This window comes from Atractosteus spatula, chromosome 1 (genome assembly GCF_055471065.1).
Source record: "Atractosteus spatula isolate fAtrSpa1 chromosome 1, fAtrSpa1.hap1, whole genome shotgun sequence".
NCBI lineage: Eukaryota > Metazoa > Chordata > Actinopteri > Semionotiformes > Lepisosteidae > Atractosteus > Atractosteus spatula.
This window is the reverse complement of record NC_142706.1, coordinates 59,823,325-59,845,752: the sequence shown is the minus strand read 5'-3', so window position 1 is coordinate 59,845,752 and position 22,428 is coordinate 59,823,325. Positions and strand designations below refer to the sequence as shown.

The window sequence follows — 22,428 nt, the reverse complement described above, 5'->3', positions numbered from 1 at the left end:
CGGGTCGACAGTGTTATCAACCATGGCTTGAGCATGTGACGAGCTGGCCAACGAGTGCAGCCAATTTAGAGTCGTCACACCGTGGCTGGAATCACGAGGACATGTCAAACTGAGAACAGGCAAGTGTTTACGGTAAAGCTGCACAATATGTGTCTTTCCTATGTCCGGAAGACACAGTGCGCCCAAATTCTCCTTGCAGAATTCAGAGAAGACCATCTAATGGTGGGAGAAATCGCCTCTTCAATCAAGAACAAGAGGCTGAAATTGGTGTTGGTAAATAATGGCATGAGAGAAATCCAAACACGCATCATAGAGGACAAAGGCATATTCCGTAACAAAACGTTTCGGCCGTGGAGCCTTCTTCTGGTGTCACCCGAAGAAGGCTCCACGGCCGAAACGTTGTGTTCTCTTTCTTCTTTTTCTCAGCATGGAATAAACCTATTACTTGTTCCTTTGCAGCCTACGCATGCTGACGCAGCTCCCCACCTGAACTTCCATAACATAAGGAATGTTGCCATATCCACTACTGGTCGTGTGCTGAGAAGACACAGGGTGAGCGCGAAGCCAATATATCGAGTTCCGTTTGAGAGGAACTCTGATCGTGTGAAAGAGATGCGCTACGCGTGTGTACGAGTGAGTATATAATTTCACAATACTTTACTTATTCACTATGCTGTGGTCACTGTTCTCTCATGGTCACGTGTTCATCCAGAGAATACTTGAGCTTGACGCAAACGCTGACCCGGTCGGATATGTCTATGCTGACGAGGCCGGATTCAATGTGGCCAAAAGGCGTCGCAGAGGAAGGAACATCATAGGACACAGAGCAACGGCTGAGGCCCTGGCCAAAGGGGGGTGGGCGTAACCTTGTGTGCTGCTATCAGACTTCAAGGGGTCAGCCATCGCCATGTCACGGTTGGCCCATACGCCACAGCACTTCTTCGGGAATTCCTCAGTGCACTGCATGATCTTTCATTCCCGCCCCCAGTGAGACAGCACGGGACCACGGCCCACACTACCTGTGCTGTAATATGGGATTAATGTCAGCTTCCACAGTGCAGGGGTCGTTCAAGAATGGTTCACCACCCACCCACACATACAAATGATCTTCCTTCCACCCTACTCCCCATTCCTCAATCCAGTTGAAGAATGTTTTTCCAGTTGGCGATGGAAGGTATATGATGGGAACCCGTACCAGGTGACCCTTCTTGAGGCAGTGCGTGCAGCCTGTGAGGATATCACTTAAGAGGCTTGTCAAGGATGGATCCCTCCTTCTAGGCGCTACTTTCCTCGCTGTTTGGCCAGAGAAAACATCAGTTCCAATGTTGATGCATTTTGTTGTTGTTTCCTTTGTGATGATTACACAGTGTTTGAGAAATGTGTTTTTTACAGTACATAGAGAATGTGGTTCTTTTGGGGTTTCTTGGGGGGGCTGGTGATCAAACTGTGATTATGTGATTTTGAAAAGTAAATAAACAGGTTATTCTGTAGGGGCTGGTTTTGTGGTTTTTTTTCATTCATATTTCATTTTGATGAGAGAATTTTGTGTTTTGCAGCACAGTGTCAGTGCTCAGTGTGATCTACAAATATGCTGTATGTGGGTGTGATTCTCACTGAATTATTTGGTTTTGAGGGCTGTGTGTAGAGTTTTACAGCTAGTAGTGAGTTTTTCCTTGTGTGTTTAAGGATTTGAGAATGTGGTATTTGATAATCAGCTTTGTGCATATAGTTGTGGAAAACTGGATACAAACATTTCTCAGATAGAACACCAATCGGGAAAAACGGTAATTCAAGACATTACATGACAAATAACTAATTTCCTAAGAATTAAATCATGAGAGTATACACTGTGTCCTTTAAAGGCTAGCAGTGAAAGTGTGCTGGTGTTTGCCTGCTTTCTAATGGACAAAGCAGGACAGCAGTACGTAGGTGGGGCGGTACATGTTTAAGTGATTGCTCCAATCACGTTCCAGCAGAGACAGAGCCTGGCTGCTGAGCCCTGTTGAATGTCCCCTGATTAAGAGAGAGAATACCCGATTTCCCTGATCACTTGCTCATGAGCTTCTAGTAACATCTTACCTCCAGGGTTGTGACCACAGCAAAGCGAACTCCTGACAGCCAGGAGATCTTTGAGGAAGAGAATAATGAGGAGGAAGGTCTGGATCCTGTGAAGGCACTTTGCTCACACACTACAGCTCCCTATTAGAGATGGCCTGGAATCCGCAGGGAACCTCAAAGCTTATTGTTGCTCCAAACGAAGCTACCGCGTATACGAAAAACTACTTTCAAACACCTCCGGAAATCCAAACCAACAGCTGAAAACACTGGTTTCATATCTCTCGAAAAACATGAAACTGAAGTAGTTGCAAACATATGGCAATAGAGTTCTAAATACATTCCAAGATTCAACACTGCAAGTGCTATTAAAATGCCGACTTCAGGAGTGCTTTTGTGGAAGTATATTTCTAAGTACTGCAAATGCGCGTTTAACCCAGGTCCACACACACAGACACCTTTCTGCGCGACGGTACAATCCAACAGCCAGCCGGGTGGCAGGACTCACTGGGGGTAGAAGATCGGCTGACTCGCGTCCATGCTGGTGTCGGAGTGGTGGGGTGAGGGGACCATGCCCCCGTTTCCCAGAGAGGAGTCCCTGCGGCACACAAGACAGCTGTCAGTCATGGGCCGTTACCGTAGTGACACACACACGCACACACACACACACAGCTACCACAGAGACGCAGACTCACATCAAGCTGCTGAAGGAGTGGGACCCAGGGAACGGGTGCTGCATTCCCATAGCATCCTGGGGGGTGTCGCTGCGCACGGGAGACAAGGCTGGGTGGCCGCCCCCGTTCCCCATGTTTGTGGGGGGGGATTCGTCCCCTCTGAAAGACACGGGCAGTGGTTAACTGCAGTACCTGCACGCTGTAGAGCCTCCCTGTCAACACTGTTGATTTAACTGCGGAGTCTTGGCACGTGGCGGCTGAGCTCACCCTGCTACTTTGGTCTGAATGGAGACGCCGATGTATCCGTTGTGCCTGCTGGGCTGTTCATCTGGCCGAACGGAGAGAGGAGGGAGAACAGGGAGACAGAAAGGGAGAGTTATCGCTGCCCAACCCGTGCGCACACCCCCCCCCCCCCCTCCTGGCCACGATGGCGGCGCCTCTCCGCCCACCTGTGTAGTACTTCTTGAACACGTCGTCCTTCGGGAAGTCGGGGTAGATGTGGGTGATGAACTTGATGTCTCGGATGCGGTCGCCCAGGCAACGGATCTCCAGGTCCTTCTTGGTGAAGGGCTGGATGTTGAGGATGGTGCGGCCCACTGCGGGGTGAGAGCGAAAGAGGGCGTGAGAGAGGAGCTTGCTGGGAGAAGCATGAGGAGGTCTGGGGTGTGTGGGGGGGGGGGGAATTTCATGGAGGCTGCATTCGGCAAGGAGAGAAGACACTACACTGTTGAACACACTACACTGCAGGCCCTGGCACTACATCTCATGGAGCCTTTATAATCTTGGGGGCCGGGGTCCCCGCTGACCCTCTCCCACTGAGGGTGCTGTTTGAAGATACCCCGGTGTGGGTGAGGCGCTCGCCTTGGAAGTGGGACAGACACCTGGTAACCCAGGGGGATTCTGGGTTAGGTCCCGGAAGAAAGCAGTCATTCTGTCAGGGCCCCTAAATTCTTGTGAGGGCCCTGAGCTCCTGGCTCCTGCTGGCACACAAAGCTCTCGGGCCCAGCTCTGTATGGGTTAGACCTGGGCATCGATGAACTGCTAGAAATCCAGCAGTCCGCTCTCACGACGGGATGGGCGGGACAGGCTCCCGGTTCCTCTCCACGGCGGTTCAGAAGGAGCGGGCGGGCGGGGAAGGGCAGCAGACTCACCGTCGGTGGGCGTGACATAGGCGATGGTGATGCCCCCTATCTCTGAGTCGCTGAAGCGCAGGAGGAAGGTGCCGTTGGGCCTGTCCTGCAGGATCAGGTGCAGGTGCTGCTTTCCAATGAAGCCAAATATCAGCCTGGGAGAGAGCGATGGGGAGAGGAGGAGTCAGGCCGATGGACAGTGACGGAGATGGGCACTACTGTGGTCAGTTAGGAAGATGGACAGTGATACAGTCAGTGATGGAGACAGACAGTACTGTGGTCAGTTAGGAAGATGGACAGTACTGTGGTCAGTTAGGAAGATGGACAGTGATACAGTCAGTGACGGAGACAGACAGTACTGTGGTCAGTTAGGCTGATGGACTGTGATACAGTCAGTGATGCAGATGGACAGTACCGTGGTCAGTTAGGCTGATGGACAGTGATACAGTCAGTGATGGAGACAGACAGTACTGTGTTCAGTTAGGCTGATGGACAGTGATACAGTCAGTGACGGAGGCAGACAGTACTGTGGTCAGTCTGTCAGGCCGATGGACAGCAGTGCGCTCAGACAGGAAGATGGACAGTGATGGAGATCAGTCAGGCAGGCAGGCCGATGGACGGACAGCGGTACGGTACCCATCACTCCAGTAGCTCTTGAGGTGCTTCTTGGTGAGCTCCATCACTCCGTCAAACCACTGCCAGAAGGTGAAGGCCCGACCCGGCAGAACCTCCTGCGGCACAGCCCCCAGGCAGAGAGAGAGGACATGAGTGCGCACTCACACAGACAGCGCCAGCGCTCCGGCCTGTGCCAGCGTGTGCCAGCGCGCGCGGAGGTACCTTGTTGAACTGCGCCCAGGACACCAGCTGGTTGCTGAAGTCCCCGTTGATGTCGTGTTTGTCGAAGATCTTCTGTGCCAGGAAGTGCAGGTTGTACGAGTCGAGCCCCCGCTGCGTCTGCACCTCTGACATGAACTTGCTGTTCAGGGTCATGCACATCTGCTTCCAGGGCACGCGCTCGGGCACCACGAAGGGCACGCGGTCCTGCGCAGGCACAGACATGAACACGGGCTGTTACTGAGGCAGAGGCGCCGACGCCCAGGCGGGCATGCAGAGGGGGTTTGAGGTGGCGGGAAGGCGGCGGACAGACGGAGGACGCAGGGGGCACTAGGACGGGTGCTCAGACTCACAGGCTCCGAGAAGGCACAGTCCCAGATGATGGTGGCCAGGGCGTTGTTGTCCTGGCTGCCGTGGACGATCACCACGATGGGCAGTGAAATCACCTGTATCGACACATACACTGTGACTACGCACTGGGGAAGAGGGGAGCGAGGGGACTGCTGTCTGACTTGGCCCTGTGTTGCACTAAGACCTGTTGTGCTGTATTGTGTATCCTGTACTGCCCTGGACTGTGCTGTGTTGTCCTGTACTGTACTGGACTGGGCTGTGTTGTCCTGTACTGCACTGGACTGGGTTGGGCTGTGCTGTCCTGTACTGCACTGGATTGGACTGGGCTGTCTTGCACTGCACTGGGCTGGGTTGGGCTGGGTTGTCTTGTACTGCACTGGACTGGGTTGGACTGTCCTGTACTGCACTGGACTGGGTTGGGCTGTGCTGTCCTGTACTGCACTGGATTGGGTTAGGCTGTGCTGTCCTGTACTGCACTGGATTGGACTGGGGTGTCCTCTACTGGACTGGGCTGGGCTGGGCTATGCTGTCCTGTACTGCACTGGACTGCGTTGGGCTGTGCTGTCCTGTACTGCAGTGGACTGGGCTGGGCTGACCTGTCCCAAACAGCACTGGACTGCGTTGGGCTGTGCTGTCCTGTACTGCACTGCACTGGACTGGACTGGACTGGTCTGTTGTGTTGTCCTGTACTGCACTGGACTAGGTTGGATTGGGCTGTGCTGTCCTGTACTGCATTGGACTGGGTTGGGCTTTGCTGTCCTGTCCTGTACTGTACTGCAGTGGACTGCAGTGGACTGCGTTGGCCTGTGCTGTCCTGCACTGCAGTGGACTGGACTGCGTTGGGCTGTGCTGTCCTGTACTGGACTGGGCTGGGCTGAGCTGTCCTGTGCTGTACTGGACTGGGCTGCACTGCACTGTCCTCCACTGTCCTGTCCTGAGCTGGGCTGTGCTGCACTGTAATCCTGCTCCATGTTTCACACATGCTGACGGGGTCCCTGCAGCTGGCTGTGAGTTCCGAATCGACGGAGGGAAGGACAGGGAGGCGACGAGGGGCGGCCGTGGGGTACCTGTACACTGTAGGGGGTGTCGCAGCCCGTGATGCTGATCTCGCAGGAGAAGAGCAGAGCGAACTTCTCTTCCGTGACCGACTCCGAGCCCTTCCTGTCGGCACGCTTTATCTTCTTTATGGACTGGAGGGAGGGGAGGAATGGCAGCTGGTTAAGGACCGAGTGAGGCCCAAGGGAGCCAGGAGCGGATCTGTGGGAAGTGCTGGGATGGCAGACAGCATGCCAATGGACACTGTCCACCGGGCAGGAGCTCGGCACTGCGGTTCAGACAGGGGAGAGGGGGTCTGACGGGCAGAATCTCCCACGTGATGCTTCATCACCCTGGGGATTCAGGGGCTCCCCAGTCCTATTCTTGGGGAGCCCCACACACATGGCTGTTCCCTCACTGAGCTTCATAATAGGATTAATGTGAATTTTGAAGGTGGTTTTTTATGTTAGTAACTTAAAAGGTCTGGCTTTCTAAGAGAAGCTCGTGAATTCAATTAAGAGCCCAGTGGCAACCAGATCCAGGGGTGTGGGGGTCCCCAGGACTAGGTCTGGAACCCCTGGTCTAAGGCCTGTGCAGTTGTGTGGCACTCTGTGCCTCTGCAGTACCCACCATGTTCCTGAAGGTGGCGCAAGTACTCTTGGTGGAGGCGTTGTGATCCAGGATGGCCGAGTTGTTGATGAGTTCCCCCACATTCTCCCTGTAACAAGAGGGGTCCCCCAGAATTCACACGCCAGAATTAAACACGAATTATCCAGTAATGGAGCCCCACCTTAGCACCACCTTCTCATAAAAAAAATGAACTATGATGTTCAGTAACACATCTGCTGCTATCAGAGCAGGGGGAACTTAACATCCTGTCGAATGGTGTGGGGGTGACAGCGGGGTCAGTGTGGGGATGACAGCGGGGTCGGTGTGGTCAGTGTGGGGGTGACAGTGGGGTCGGTGTGGGGGGGACAGCGGGGTCAGTGTGGGGGGGACAGTGGGGTCGGTGTGGGGGGACAGCGGGGTCAGTGTGGGGGTGACAGCGGGGTCGGTGTGGGGGTGACAGCGGGGTCGGTGTGGGGGGACAGCAGGGTCGGTGTGGGGGTGACAGTGGGGTCGGTGTGGGGGGGACAGCGGGGTCAGTGTGGGGGGACAGCGGGGTTGGTGTGGTCAGTGTGGGGGTGACAGTGGGGTCGGTGTGGGGGTGACAGCGGGGTCGGTGTGGTCAGTGTGGGGGGACAGTGGGGACAGTGGGGTCAGTGTGGGGGGACAGCGGGGTCAGTGTGGTCAGAGTGGGGGGACAGCGGGGTCAGTCTGGGTGTGACAGCGGGGTCAGTGTGGGGGTGACAGCGGGGTCAGTGTGGTCAGTGTGGGGGGACAGCGGGGTCGGTGTGGGGGGACAGTGGGGTCGGTGTGGGGTCAGTGCAGGGGGAAGGAAGGCGATCCTCACTGCAGCAGGGATCCTGGCTGCCCCAGATTCCTGGCCTGAGCCTCGGTGATGATCTGCGCTTTGACGACAGCAGGCTTCCCTGAGGACACCTTCTCCCCCAGCAGGTAGCGCACCGTGGTGGAAAACTTGCTCTGCGTCTTGATCACCTGGTGGGGCTGCTTGTCCACCAGCATAGAGCTGCGAGAGAGGAGTGGGGGGGAGCGGAGGATTACTCGGATGTTCTGGCCTCAGACACCACTGCCCATGAGCATGAGCCACCACACCCCCCCACTGGCAGGGACATGGTGTCCGTGTGAGTGGAGTGGGTAGTGGGCTCTGTTGCAGCATGTCTGTTTTCCAAAAAAACAGTCCTTTCATCTCTTCTCTCTGTGTGTCCACACCCTCTCTCCCTCCGACTGGTCCCCTCCTCACTTTCCCTTCCTCTGACTGTACCCCCTCTTTCTCCTTCTCTCCCTCTCTCTGACTGTACCCCCTCTTTCTCCTCCCTTTCCTCCTTTCCCTCTCTCTGACTGTACCCCTCCTCACTCTCCCTCCCTCTGACTGTACCCCCTCTCCCCTCCTCTCCCTCCCTCTGCCAGTCCCCCAGTCTCACCCTGCCCGTACCCCCGTCTCCCTCTGCTGTAATCCCGTCTCCCCCTGCCCGTACCAGTCTCCCCCTGCCCGTACCCTCCTGTCTCCCCCTGCCCGTACCCTCCTGTCTCCCCTGCCCATACCCCTGTCTCCCCCTGCCCGTACCCCCCTGTCTCCCCTGCCCATACCCGTCTCCCCCTGCCCGTACCCCCGTCTCCCCTGCCCATACCCCTGTCTCCCCCTGCCCGTACCCTCCTGTCTCCCCTGCCCATACCCGTCTCCCCCTGCCCATACCCCTGTCTCCCCCTGCCCGTACCCCCCTGTCTCCCCTGCCCATACCCCTGTCTCCCCCTGCCCGTACCCTCCTGTCTCCCCCTGCCCGTACCCCCGTCTCCCCTGCCCATACCCCTGTCTCCCCCTGCCCGTACCCTCCTGTCTCCCCCTGCCCGTACCCTCCTGTCTCCCCTGCCCATACCCCTGTCTCCCCCTGCCCGTACCCCCCTGTCTCCCCTGCCCATACCCCTGTCTCCCCCTGCCCGTACCCCCCTGTCTCCCCTGCCCGTACCCTCCTGTCTCCCCCTGCCCGTACCCCCCTGTCTCCCCTGCCCGTACCCTCCTGTCTCCCCTGCCCGTACCCCCCTGTCTCCCCTGCCCATACCCCTGTCTCCCCTGCCCGTACCCTCCTGTCTCCCCTGCCCGTACCCCCCTGTCTCCCCTGCCCATACCCCTGTCTCCCCCTGCCCGTACCCCCGTCTCCCCTGCCCATACCCCTGTCTCCCCCTGCCCGTACCCCCCTGTCTCCCCTGCCCATACCCCTGTCTCCCCCTGCCCGTACCCCCCTGTCTCCCCTGCCCATACCCCTGTCTCCCCCTGCCCGTACCCCCCTGTCTCCCCTGCCCATACCCCTGTCTCCCCCTGCCCGTACCCCCCTGTCTCCCCTGCCCATACCCCTGTCTCCCCCTGCCCGTACCCCCCTGTCTCCCCTGCCCATACCCCTGTCTCCCCCTGCCCGTACCCCCCTGTCTCCCCTGCCGTACCTCTGGATGAGCGTCTTGAGCAGCAGGCTCAGCCTCTCCTGCAGCTCCCTGAAGGGCTCGGGCCCGGAGTCCCGGCTGGCGATGATCACCTCCTGACTGAGCTGCATATTCACTCCCAGCAGCTGCTCGCACCTGGACAGGGGAGCAGGAGGGGTGATGGGAGAAGTCCAGTGCTGGCCCATTAGCAGAGGGGAAGTGTGTGCTGGGAGCTGGGAGAGCGAACGAGCGCAGGGGGTCTCTACGTGAACATTTGTTAAAATAATTCACCATCTCAACTGCTGGTCTGCCACAGTGCCAGAGACAATGGGTCTCCAGATGGGATCTCCAGTTTTATCGCAGTTTAAAATAAGCAGATGAAAAGTTTTTTTTTTCATTTAATGTGTGACTTCCTGGTTAGAAAACACAGATAAACACAGATATCAGCAGAACTTGGCAAAAAACAAAACAAAACAGGAGCTCCTCTATTCTGAAGCCACTGCAGTGCCAGCTGTGCCTGGCTTTGAACCGCTCCACTGAACCAATTACTCTCGTCGACCCTGGAAGATTGGGGCTCTCCGGGATCAGGGCGAGGAATTTGGATGAAACTGAGGAGTTTGGATGCATTCTTTAATTGCGGCTGCGTTCAGCCTGACTCAATCAGGTAAATCATCCAAACAGTCAGACATTTTAAAACCCCTCTCAGTTACTAAAAAAGTCCTATTCTGTAGTCCGGGGAATTATCTTTCCCCTGTTCTTACTGTTCTTCTTCCTTAATGCATCTGACGCCGTTATCCAAGGTAAGTTTCGAGGGGCTGGAATTATTTTTACAACATGACCCACCGCGTACTTCATGGGCTCACCAAGTATTTAGAAGATGATCAAACCTGAAACAGCCCCAGATCAGGCCTGCTGATGGAGGGACAGAGCTGGAGAGAGCTGATAATCGTTCCACTTCACAGAACACTTACTGGCGCAGATCACCAGATAACCCCATCACCGTTATCAGGACAGAAGCAAATCATATGCAAATGTCCCGTCCCTAGCCGAGCTGCTCTCTGCAGGGCAGGCTTAGGGGGGCATTCCCTGCTCCACAGGCGAGGAGAGGAGTGCCAGTGAGGCAGAGCGCCTCTGCACTATTCCAGGAATGTGTGCATGTCTCAGGGTCGTTTGCTGTATGTGTCACTGCAGGAAAACCTGGGAGTGTCTTTGTGTACTGCTGGCCAGGTGAGCGTGACGGGGTTCTCACCATGTCTGCAGGGGCGCCAGGTTGTCGTCGAAGGGAGCCCCGATGGTAGCCAGGTGCTGCTCGCGGCGCCAGGCTCGCAGCCACAGCAGCAGGTGGGCCTGGCACTGGTCCAGGCTGGACACGCCCTCCTGCAGGAACTGGAGCCGCTGCTGCAGAGCCCAAGAGCAGAGAGTCGGTGAGGTGAGGCAGATCTCCCACCTCCCAGACACTGGCCCCGTGTGCACCTGCCCCACTGCCACTGTGTCTGTGCACAGCCTGCTCCTGCGGGAGTGTGTCCGTGCACGTGGCCTGCTCCTCCGGGAGTGTGTCCGTGCACGTGGCCTGCTCCTTAGGGACTGTGTCCGTGCACGTGGCCTGCTCCTTAGGGACTGTGTCCGTGCACGTGGCCTGCTCCTTAGGGAGTGTGTCCGTGCAAGTGGCCTGCTCCTACGGGAGTGTGTCCGTGCACGTGGCCTGCTCCTACGGGAGTGTGTCCGTGCACGTGGCCTGCTCCTACGGGAGTGTGTCCGTGCACGTGGCCTGCTCCTACGGGAGTGTGTCCGTGCACGTGGCCTGCTCCTACGGGGGAGTGTGTCTGTGCACGTGGCCTGCTCCTCCGGGGGAGTGTGTCTGTGTATGTACAGCCATATGTTACCTTGGCGAGTCCCTGGCAGTTGAACTCCAGTTGCTGAATGCGATTCTGCAGGTTGGTGCAGCTCTCTGCCAGCTTTGGATCTGACCCACTCTTCTTGTTCTGTTGGACCTGGGCTGCAGAGGGACACAAGGCAGCTTTTAAATACAGATCCTGTGTCCGTAACGAGGGTACAGACTGTAGTATTAAATACAGATCCTGTGTTCTTAACAAGGGTACAGACTGCAGTATTAAATACAGATCCTGTGGCCTTAACGAGGGTACAGACTGCAGTATTAAATACAGATCTTGTGCCCTTAACAGGGGTACAGACTGCTGTATTAAATACAGATCCTGTGGCCTTAACGGGAGTACAGACTGCAGTATTAAATACAGATCCTGTGGCCTTAACGAGGGTACAGACTGCAGTATTAAATACAGATCCTGTGGCCTTAATGAGGGTACAGACTGCAGTATTAAATATGGGAACTTGTCTCCTCAGCGTGCACAGCAGTGTCTCCTGTGTGTGGGAGCTGCTGTAGATATCCAAGATCAGGTGTTATAACCCCCCACACCACCCACCCTGCATGGACTCGCAGTTCTGTCTGTCCCAGTTCAGCTCCTCCTGCAGCTGGTGGATCTTCTGACGGCATTTCTGGATGTCCAGAACCCGGACCACCAGCTGGTCCAGCTCCCTCCTCCTCTCCTCTCGCAGGGCGCCCTTGCTGCCCTGGGCTGCGGACGCGGACACCGGGGCCCCCCCTGGCAGAGAAGAGGCAGCTGGAGGGCACTGTGGGTTCCTAGGGGACGGGGGGAACACCTGGCAGGAGTAGGAGAGAAAGGGAGAGAGGAGGGGGTGTGCTGTTATAACTGATATAGTGAGAGCTGCAGCTGCTGCTGGTTCTTGTGTTCTTACTCCACTGCTACACGTATACCTGCACCTGCTGATACTGTAAGTACTAATGTTCTTACTCACACCTCCTACTGCTCTTACTGTGAGTACCAATGCTCTTACTCCACTGCTACACTCACACCTCCTACTGCTCTTACTGTGAGTACTAATGCTCTTACTTATTAGAGATGCTACACTCATCCTGCTTCTGTTGTGATCAAGGGCATTAAATTGACTGCTCCTACTGGTATGTGCTACTGTTGCTCCTGTGTCTGCTATTACTGTCGCTACTGATGTTAAAAGCCATGCTGCTATTTGGTGGGAGACGTCAGAAGGCGTGAGCAGTGCTGTGTGTTGGGTAAGAGGCAGGGGTGTTTACCAACTGGTTGAGCAGGGCTCTCTCCTTCTTCAGGATGTCCTGCACCGTGGCGACCAGCTGGAGGGGCTGAGAGCGGAACGCGCTCTGGAAGAGCAGAGACAGTCAGCAGCCAGCGCAGCCAATGTCATAGAAACAGGCAGACTGCAGGTTTACACATGTACCCTGTGTACTTAACAAGGGTACAGACTGCAGTATTAAATACAGATCGTGTGTACTTAACAAGGGTACAGACTGCAGTATTAAATACAGATCGTGTGTACTTAACAAGGGTACAGACTGCAGTATTAAATACAGATTGTGTGTACTTAACAAGGGTACAGACTGCGGTATTAAATACAGATCCTGTGGCCTTAACAAAGGTACAGACTGCAGTATTAAATACAGATCCTGTGGCCTTAACAGGGGTATAGACTGCAGTATTAAATACAGATCCTGCGGTCTTAACGAGGGTACAGACTGCAGTATTAAATACAGATCCTGTGTACTTAACGAGGGTACAGACTGCGGTATTAAATACAGATCCTGCGGTCTTAACGAGGGTACAGATTGCAGTATTAAATACAGATCCTGTGTACTTAACGAGGGTACAGACATAAGGATTAAATCTCCCCTTTAACTAGATGAATGTAGTCTTGTTGATGTGGCCCCTGGATGGACTAGAGGAAATTACCATGTTCCTGACGACCTGCTGCAGCCTCATCTTTTCCACCACATCTGGGTTGTGCTGGGCCAGACTGGTCAGGTAGGCCGTGATCTTTTCCAGCAGGTCCAGGGCAGCCGGCTCGCCGCTGGGGTCCTCCAGGTCAAACTCCTCCCTGCCAGGACACAGTGATAACAGCATGTGACTGTGCACATGCCAGTCTGTGCCCCTGTCTCTGGCTGACAACAGGCCTGTTGATCACTCTGTGTCTGTACCCGTTTCTGTTCACGCCTGTCAATCAATCTGTGTCTGTGCCCGTCTCTGTTCACGCCTGTCAATCAATCTGTGTCTGTGCACCTGTCTCTGTTCACGCCTGTCAATCAATCTGTGTCTGTGCCCGTCTCTGTTCACGCCTGTCAATCAATCTGTGTCTGTGCCCGTCTCTGTTCACGCCTGTCAATCAATCTGTGTCTGTGCACCTGTCTCTGTTCACGCCTGTCAATCAATCTGTGTCTGTGCACCTGTCTCTGTTCACGCCTGTCGATCACTCTGTGTCTGTGCACCTGTCTCTGTTCACGCCTGTCGATCACTCTGTGTCTGTGCACATGTCTCTGTTCACGCACGTCAATCACTCTGTGTCTGTGCCCTTCGCTGTTCACGCCTGTCGATCAATCTGTGTCTGTGCACCTGTCTCTGTTCACGCCTGTCGATCACTCTGTGTCTGTGCCCGTCTCTGTTCACGCCTGTCAATCAATCTGTGTCTGTGCACCTGTCTCTGTTCACGCCTGTCGATCACTCTGTGTCTGTGCACCTGTCTCTGTTCACGCCTGTCGATCACTCTGTGTCTGTGCACCTGTCTCTGTTCACGCATGTCAATCACTCTGTGTCTGTGCCCTTCGCTGTTCACGCCTGTCAATCAATCTGTGTCTGTGCCCGTCTCTGTTCACGCCTGTCAATCAATCTGTGTCTGTGCACCTGTCTCTGTTCACGCCTGTCAATCAATCTGTGTCTGTGCACCTGTCTCTGTTCACGCCTGTCGATCACTCTGTGTCTGTGCACATGTCTCTGTTCACGCACGTCAATCACTCTGTGTCTGTGCCCTTCGCTGTTCACGCCTGTCGATCAATCTGTGTCTGTGCACCTGTCTCTGTTCACGCCTGTCGATCACTCTGTGTCTGTGCCCGTCTCTGTTCACGCCTGTCAATCAATCTGTGTCTGTGCACCTGTCTCTGTTCACGCCTGTCGATCACTCTGTGTCTGTGCACCTGTCTCTGTTCACGCCTGTCGATCACTCTGTGTCTGTGCACCTGTCTCTGTTCACGCATGTCAATCACTCTGTGTCTGTGCCCTTCGCTGTTCACGCCTGTCGATCAATCTGTGTCTGTGCACCTGTCTCTGTTCACGCCTGTCGATCACTCTGTGTCTGTGCACGTCTCTGTTCACGCATGTCGATCACTCTGTGTCTGTGCACCTGTCTCTGTTCACGCCTGTCGATCACTCTGTGTCTGTGCACGTCTCTGTTCACGCCTGTCAATCAATCTGTGTCTGTGCACCTGTCTCTGTTCACGCCTGTCGATCAATCTGTGTCTATGCCCGTCTCTGTTCACGCCTGTCAATCAATCTGTGTCTGTGCACCTGTCTCTGTTCACGCCTGTTGATCACTCTGTGTCTGTGCCCGTCGCTGTTCACACCTGTCGATCAATCTGTGTCTGTGCACCTGTCTCTGTTCACACCTGTCGATCACTGTGTCTGTGCACCTGTCTCTGTTCACGCCTGTCGATCACTCTGTCTGTGCTCGTTGCTGTTTACGCCTGTCGATCACCCTGCGTCTGTGCCCGTCTCCGTTCACGCCTGTTGATCAATCTGTCTGTGCCCGTCGATCAATCTGTGTCTGTGCACCTCTCTGTTCACACCCGTCGATCAATCTGTGTCTGTGCCCATCTCCATTCATGCCTGTCGATCAATCTGTGTCTGTGCCGCAGTCTGTTCACGCCTGTTGATCACTGTGTCCGTGCCCGTCTCTGTTCACGCCTGTCAATCAATCTGTATCTGTGCCCGTCTCTGTTCACGCCTGTCGATCACTCTCTGTCTGTGCCTGTCTCTGTTCACGCCTGTCGATCAATCTGTGTCTGTGCCCGTCTCTGTTCATGCCTGTCAATCAATCTGTATCTGTGCCCCTGTCTCTGTTCACGCCTGTCGATCACTCTCTGTCTGTGCCTGTCTCTGTTCACGCCTGTCGATCAATCTGTGTCTGTGCACCTGTCTCTGTTCACGCCTGTCGATCAATCTGTGTCTGTGAACCTGTCTCTGTTCACGCCTGTCGATCGATCTGTGTCTGTGCATCACTCTGTCCACCAGTTTGTCTCTGTTTGTGCTTGTCGATCAACCACAAACTCTCCCAGTGTCTCAGCTCATCAGTCTGTCGGATGTTCAGGTGCGCTTGTCCACATACTGTGCATCAGCCTCTGTCTGTCTCTGTATCTGTCTGTCCGAGCTACCAATCAGCCCGTCTCCCTCTCTGTCCGTCCTTCCCCTGGTTCGGTGTGTGCGCCCCTCAGACTGTCTGTCTGTGTGTGTGTCTGCATGTTGGCCTGTCTCTCTGCTCCAGACCGGCCCGTGGTGCCATACCAGCGCTGCTCCTCGATCCAGCTGGCGAGGTAGTGCCGCACATCGATGGGGAAGCTGCTGGGGTACAGCTCACTCAGGGTCTGCGTGGGCAGGAGCTGCACCTGCTTCCACAGCGCCATCGTCAGGCCTGGGGGGAGAGGAAGAGGAAAGAGACAGAGTGAGGGCGGGCGGGGGCAGAGAGGAAGAGCTGTGCTGGTTTCAAGCAGACGCGTCTCTACAGATTTCCTGTGGGAATCCACGTTCTCTTGCCGTCTGCTGTTTCTGTTGGCAGCCCAGCACAGTCATGACTGCGCTGGAAACATGGAAAATGCGAGTCACAGGGGGACAAGCCGCGTGGAGATACACGACCTCCTGAGGCAGGGCGGAGTTTGGCAGGAGAGCCGGCACTGAGAAGCTCAGCCAGTCGCAGTCACGCTGAGTGTGTGTCAGTGCGTGTCGCTCCAGAGGCGTGGCGCCGCCTGCCTCCCTCTGATTGGCTGGCCCGCTCCTGTGTGCGGACGGGGGCCGAGGGCCCGTTTCGAAAGCAGCTTCCTGGAGTCCTTATCTGAGGGAGGCACATGGAGGGGCTCAGGAAGCCCACGGGCCAGCCTGCACTGAAACACCAGCCATGTCCACTGATACAGCGCTCCCCTCGCCAGATAAGGGGACGGGGACCCGCCGAGAGCTCGGAACCCGGGTCGTGGTGAGAAAGGGATGATTGTGTTTCTCCCGGGGGCAGAGGGACCTTGAGGATGCTCCTGGGTGTTCATGGTGCCGCACATTCCCCCCCCCCAGCTTTGTGCCACAGTTGTACTGTCACAGCTCGTTTGCTTTGTCAAGCTTTGATCGTGGTTTCAACAGGATGTCCTCCCCTAGCAGTAACCCCTGATAGCGTCAGGGGCAGGTCGGGCTGTTTACAAACCCTGTGTGCACACCTTCCCAAAGGGTCTGTCCTGTCGTGGGATCATTTTGGGTTTTAAATGATCCCCTTCTTGTCCTTTTTTTTGCCCGTATAGACTGCCGACACTATTCACTTTTTCCCGTGCGGAATCTGCAGGCTGTGTCCTGTGGTTATACCGCTGCTTTGCCGAAGGAACCAGGCAGGATGAGGCCCGCAGGCGTACAGTATGCTGGGGCCACCGCGAACCGCGAACGGGACCTTCTGGGTGTGCAGCAGCTGAGCCTGCAGCTTCCGTTCATGCAACTCGCTCCCAGCTTCCTGTTCTGAGCTGCGTACAGACTGCCTGACTTCCTGTTTCGCTCTGATTGCACACAGACAAGTAAACGTGAGCAGACTGATAGGCAGCAGGGAGGTCAGCAGGGTAACAGGCAGGTAAATGAACAGACAGACAGACAGACAGACAGACAGACAGACAGACAGACAGACAGACAGACAGACAGACAGACAGACAGACAGACAGACAGACAGACAGACAGGTGAGCAGGCTGTCAGTATGTGTGTGAAAATACACACATGTACAGTATGTATGCTTCCTTGGACGAGGCGAGGTGCTGCCAACAGTAACTGCTTTTTCCTCAATTCCTCACAACTCAGTTTTCTCAAGCAGTGGCGATAAATAAGAATGCATAGCAGGGCAGGGGGGCATGCCTCCCTGTGTCCACCAGCGTTTCCTTCAGGAGCTCCAGTCTCCCCCCACAGTCCAGAGACATGCTGGAGGGGTAACTGGCTTCTGGGAAAACTGGCCCTGGTGTGAGTGTGAGTCCCTGTGTGCCATGTGATGGACTGGTGTTTTATCAGTGCTTACTGGGATAGTCTCCAGCTCCCCTGGATCCCTAAACTGAAAGCCATTAGAAGATTTCTGGAATTCTTCTCCCTTCCTTAGCTCCTGTGTCGCGAGAGACCGACAGGAGCTGCTCCCAACCACCTGCAGCAACTCCAGCAAGTCTTTTTTACTGGAGTCAGCGAGTCTCCAGTAAAATTGTTGGGCCAAGGAGCTGTTTCGGGAGTTTAAACAATTACGCAAGTATGGTAATATTAAAAAAGGGAACTTTGAAAAAGAAAAAAAAACTATTCCAGCGCATGACATAACTCAACAGAAGTTTACTGGCAGAGTAACACCTTCCACTTGACGCAAAACTAATCCGCCGAGTCTGAAACTACACACTGTCTCAGGAGAAGCGTGCCACTGAGAAACTACTGTATGACATTTTTTATTCGGGAATGTCAGTTTCAGCCAGAGACACGAACAGACAGCTCCGCATGCCTGCTCCTGGTCCTTCCAGAGCTTTCGAGTCATGGAAAAGGGCATCGGGAATTCTTGGAAAACAGCCAACTGGTCTAGCACCCAACATCAGTACAGCCTCCAGTACAACTACTCCCCACCATACAGCTACAGCCCCCAAGTACAGCTACAGCCCCAGTAGTTACAGTCCCCAGTACAGCTACAGCCCCCCAGTACAGCTACAGTCCCCAAGTACAGCTACAGCCCTCCAGTACAGCTACAGCCCCCAAGTACAGCTACAGCCCTCCAGTACAGCTACAGTCTCCAAGTATAGCTACAGCCCTCCAGTACAGCTACAGTCCCCAAGTACAGCTACAGTCCCCATTACAGCTACAGTCCCCAAGTACAGCTACAGCCCCCACTACTATTACAGCCCCCAAGTACAGCTACAGTCCCCAGTACAGCTACAGCCCTCCAGTACAGCTACAGTCTCCAAGTACAGCTACAGCCCTCCAGTACAGCTACAGCCCTCAAGTACAGCTACAGTCCCCAAGTACAGCTACAGCCCTCCAGTACAGCTACAGTCCCCAAGTACAGCTACGGCCCTCCAGTACAGCTACGGCCCCCACTACTATTACAGCCCCCAAGTACAGCTACAGTCCCCAAGTACAGCTACAGCCCTCCAGTACAGCTACAGTCTCCAAGTACAGCTACAGCCCTCCAGTACAGCTACAGTCCCCAAGTACAGCTACAGCCCCCACTACTATTACAGCCCCCAAGTACAGCTACAGCCCCCAAGTACAGCTACAGTCCCCCAGTACAGCTACAGCCCCCCAGTACAGCTACAGTCCCCAAGTACAGCTACAGCCCCCCAGTACAGCTACAGTCCCCAGTACAGCTACAGCCCTCCAGTACAGCTACAGTCCCCAAGTACAGCTACAGCCTCCACTACTATTACAGTTTATCGGCACAGTACACAAAACATGCTAGTAAACCAAAGGTATGAAATTCAATACTACCATGCAATTCAACTGCTCTTCACAGAAGTGAGCACAGCTGTTGTGGCCCAGAGTAACTCTAAACCACAGGCACAACTCCTGCGTAACTGTGGACTTGAAGACACCTCCTGACTGGTCCTCATTTATACAGAATGCACTGTGTTCCTGCAATGTCTCTCCCTTATCAGGTCTACTCAAACTGGAACGCTGGAAGCAGGCAACAGCTGGAGTGGACTGAACTGAATCGAACTGGTTTGAGTCCAGCTTGCAGCACCTGTCTGTGTGGAGTCTGCACGCTCTCCCCACACCGGAGTGCGTTTTCTCCAGGTGCTGCAGCCCCTCCTGCTCCCTGGAGAGCTCTGCTGCCGTACAATTGTGTTTTCCCTACTGTGCTTTTACTGCGGTGAAACGCCATCGTTCCGATCATGCCGAGGAGCTCGTGAAGCGTCTAGCCCTGCACCCGTAAAGAACCGACCGCGCTGGCCAGCCACGTCCCGCCACGTCCCGCCCTTGGACTTCTCTGGCACGGATCGCTTCACCCTTCACGACTCGCCATGCCCGCAGGCGGAACGCCCCAGCCGGCGCGCCAATCTCGCACGCCAACCAGCGGGGACTGGTGCCTCTCGCCTTTCAGGCCCGTCCTCAACTCCCAGGCTCCGAGGAAAACAAACTTCCCCACTGCATCCCCTGCCTTTCGCAATCTGACCTCTCGGAAGATGGGAGGGATTCTGTTCTTGGAGGGGTTCCATCTGAGCATCGGGAACACCGTTGGTACAACCTTTCAAAGGCGAAAACAATACAGTCCCTTTTCTTCTGCTGGAATCCTATACAAGACCGCTACTTGATTTCCCATTTAAAAAACACTGCTTTTATTCTGTGGTTACATTCTAGCAGGTGAAAATATTTACATTTGTTCTCAGTTTTCTTTTTGCTTGGTGTTCCAGGCTTCAGAATATTTTTTTCGTCTTATCCTGCCCCCTCATACACACACACACATTCTTAGCACAGTGGTGTATTTGGCCACCATCGGAAGAGTGTGTGTATGAGGCAGTAAAAGCATATTCTCACGGAAATCATAGCTCTCTGTACAGGAATGAGGGAAGTCTGGGCCTGTAGCTCTGGAGCTGACCTGTAGCTCTCTGTACACGAATGAGGGAAGTCTGGGCCTGTAGCTCTGGAGCTGACCTGTAGCTCTCTGTACAGGAATGAGGGAAGTCTGGGCCTCTAGCTCTGGAGCTGACCAGTAGCTCTCATTACAGGAATGAGGGAAGTCTGGGCCTGTAGCTCTGGAGCTGACCTGTAGCTCTCTGTACAGGAATGAGGGAAGTCTGGGCCTCTAGCTCTGGAGCTGACCAGTAGCTCTCATTACAGGAATGAGGGAAGTCTGGGCCTGTAGCTCTGGAGCTGACCTGTAGCTCTCTGTACAGGAATGAGGGAAGTCTGGGCCTGTAGCTCTGGAGCTGACCTGTAGCTCTCTGTACAGGAATGAGGGAAGTCTGGGCCTGTAGCTCTGGAGCTGACCTGTAGCTCTCTGTACACGAATGAGGGAAGTCTGGGCCTGTAGCTCTGGAGCTGACCTGTAGCTCTCTGTACAGGAATGAGGGAAGTCTGGGCCTGTAGCTCTGGAGCTGACCTGTAGCTCTCTGTACAGGAATGAGGGAAGTCTGGGCCTGTAGCTCTGGAGCTGACCAGTAGCTCTCTGTACAGGAATGAGGGAAGTCTGGGCCTGTGGCTCTGGAGCTGACCAGTAGCTCTCTGTACAGGAATGAGGGAAGTCTGGGCCTGTAGCTCTGGAGCTGACCAGTAGCTCTCTGTACAGGAATGAGGGAAGTCTGGGCCTGTGGCTCTGGAGCTGACCAGTAGCTCTCTGTACAGAAGTCCAGTGTTTGTGCTTACAGTACATAAATACAGCTGGACTATGAAAGAGTCTTAGCTGGCATGCGCCTAACATCATCAATCTTCGTGCCGGGAGAGGAAATTCACTGCTGTAAACATTGGATCTGGGAACAAGGACACACAGAGAGAAGTGGAATCTTGGCATAAAACGAAAAACCACCCCTTTGCTTTGCAAACGTAACGCGAACCGGGCCAAGGTTAGTGGGCTGGTTTCAAAAAAGAAAAACTCCACCCCAGACAGCCTGTAGTCCATACGATACAGTGGTCAGGATGAGGTCATGCAGTGGACTTCCCCCCCACCCCTTACGAGTCATATCAGGCCACTGCACTCATATCACCTCCTTAATTGCTTAATTGAAAATTGACAGCATCAATGCAAAGACGGCACTGCCAGCTGTCGGAAAGCGCCCTGCCGCAATGTGCAAGGAGTAGAAAAGGCAGCCTGCTGAGGAAGCCTGCTGTAGAAGGACATGTTTCCTCAGAGCATGACGCTTCACTGTGAAGAGCGAGTCACACGCGTGCAGAATTCCCCTGGCCTTGTGAAGGCCGCGGCAAACGGATCACGACAGCTGTGAGTCATTCAAGGGGGGATTCAAGCTTGTGGGCACTCCTCTGGCGCGGAGTGCCCCTGCCTCACCTTTGACCTGCCCGACTCACTGGTTTGACGAGCACAGGAAATGCCCCATTGTCATTGGATGGGTGATCACTGAATGGGCCAATTGCGTGTTCTGTGGAGATAATCAGCCAATCAGGTGGTGCGGAGGAGGGGCTTCCTGGTGTATAAAAGTCTTTCTGGCTGCCTTGTGCACACTCAGGTTTGGGCCCCGCATGAAGGAGCTGAGGAAAGGCTGCGCTGTCTGTGGGGTTTGAAACACCCCTGAAGAAGAAGTACGTACTGGTTTCCAGAAGGCACTACAAAACAATGAAGTATTCAAATCCACTAACCAGTTACACCGACCCGTGGCTCACTGTTTTGCAATAGCAGTTGTTGCCGCGCCGCAGCTCCTGTGGGTGCTCACAGAGCCAGGGTGCTACACCCTGATCCCAGGAAGAGCATCACACCCGATTCACGCGCTACTGACGCCAACACTGGCCCGGGCCCAGGCCCAGGCCCAGCAGGTGAAACAGAAATCTTTTAAACGGGCAACTGGGGCAATCATCAATTTCCCTTTGGGATCAATAAAGTCTTATCTATCTATCTAGTTGGCTACTCAGCTATTTAAGATCATCAGAAGTGAAGATTGTGATGCCCGTGAGCGAGAAGGGGCTGTTCGGACAGTCTGGCTCGCCTGGTAGTTACTAGCAAAGTGAACCAAGGATCTGCTCTGCTGGTAGCTTGTTCCACACTCCCGTGAATCTTTTGTGTAAAGAAGCACTTCCTGCTCTCAGCCTTATTTATCTTTACAAGAACAAATGTAGCAGGGTGCAGAAAAATGAGTAATCGCTGATGACATCAGGTTTTCTAGTTTTCTTTAACACCTTCAAAGACATCTAAAGATGTTGCTCAGATAAGCCTCCAAGTGGGGAGTTTTGGAGCTCTGTGCCTGTCTGGTCAGCCATGAGTCACTCCTGCTAGGCTGAGCCAAGCACTCCTCTGTGCTCATCTTCATTCAACAAATCTCTTCATCACCCGATTCTCGTGTTTTTCTCTAAAAACTTGAATAAACTGCAGGAGCTTAAAAGACCAAGACAACCTCGCGGGGCTTGTGGGTGGCCAGACATTGCCGCTGCTGTAACCCCTGATGGCTAGCCTCTCCAGATCTCCACAGGGGCGGCGCTAGCATGCCGAACAAAGTCTTGTGGGATCTGATGCGCTCTGGACTCGCCTGTTTGTCAACCCATTCACATCCTCAGGTGGT

At 54.6% G+C, this 22,428-nt stretch overlaps 1 protein-coding gene across 2 annotated transcripts in view; it reads right to left on the bottom strand.

The window, feature by feature from the left end:
• Positions 1-22,428, bottom strand: part of stat6 (signal transducer and activator of transcription 6, interleukin-4 induced) — a 38,726-nt gene that overhangs the window by 4,989 nt on the left and 11,309 nt on the right. For both annotated transcript variants that reach the window (XR_016090943.1, XM_088913433.1), the window contains exons 2-19: positions 15,514-15,640; positions 12,916-13,060; positions 12,246-12,329; positions 11,557-11,794; positions 10,999-11,111; positions 10,365-10,513; positions 9,140-9,271; positions 7,533-7,709; positions 6,710-6,797; positions 6,112-6,234; positions 5,047-5,139; positions 4,697-4,900; positions 4,496-4,590; positions 3,881-4,014; positions 3,179-3,325; positions 2,997-3,057; positions 2,751-2,888; positions 2,564-2,653 (exon numbers count right to left, since the gene is read on the bottom strand). Coding sequence is in view for 1 of the 2 variants with exons in the window: in XM_088913433.1 (XP_088769559.1) it covers positions 2,564-2,653; positions 2,751-2,888; positions 2,997-3,057; positions 3,179-3,325; positions 3,881-4,014; positions 4,496-4,590; positions 4,697-4,900; positions 5,047-5,139; positions 6,112-6,234; positions 6,710-6,797; positions 7,533-7,709; positions 9,140-9,271; positions 10,365-10,513; positions 10,999-11,111; positions 11,557-11,794; positions 12,246-12,329; positions 12,916-13,060; positions 15,514-15,632 (2,330 nt within the window). In the remaining variant the exon portion in view is untranslated. The remainder of the gene's footprint in view (positions 1-2,563; positions 2,654-2,750; positions 2,889-2,996; positions 3,058-3,178; positions 3,326-3,880; positions 4,015-4,495; positions 4,591-4,696; positions 4,901-5,046; positions 5,140-6,111; positions 6,235-6,709; positions 6,798-7,532; positions 7,710-9,139; positions 9,272-10,364; positions 10,514-10,998; positions 11,112-11,556; positions 11,795-12,245; positions 12,330-12,915; positions 13,061-15,513; positions 15,641-22,428) is intronic.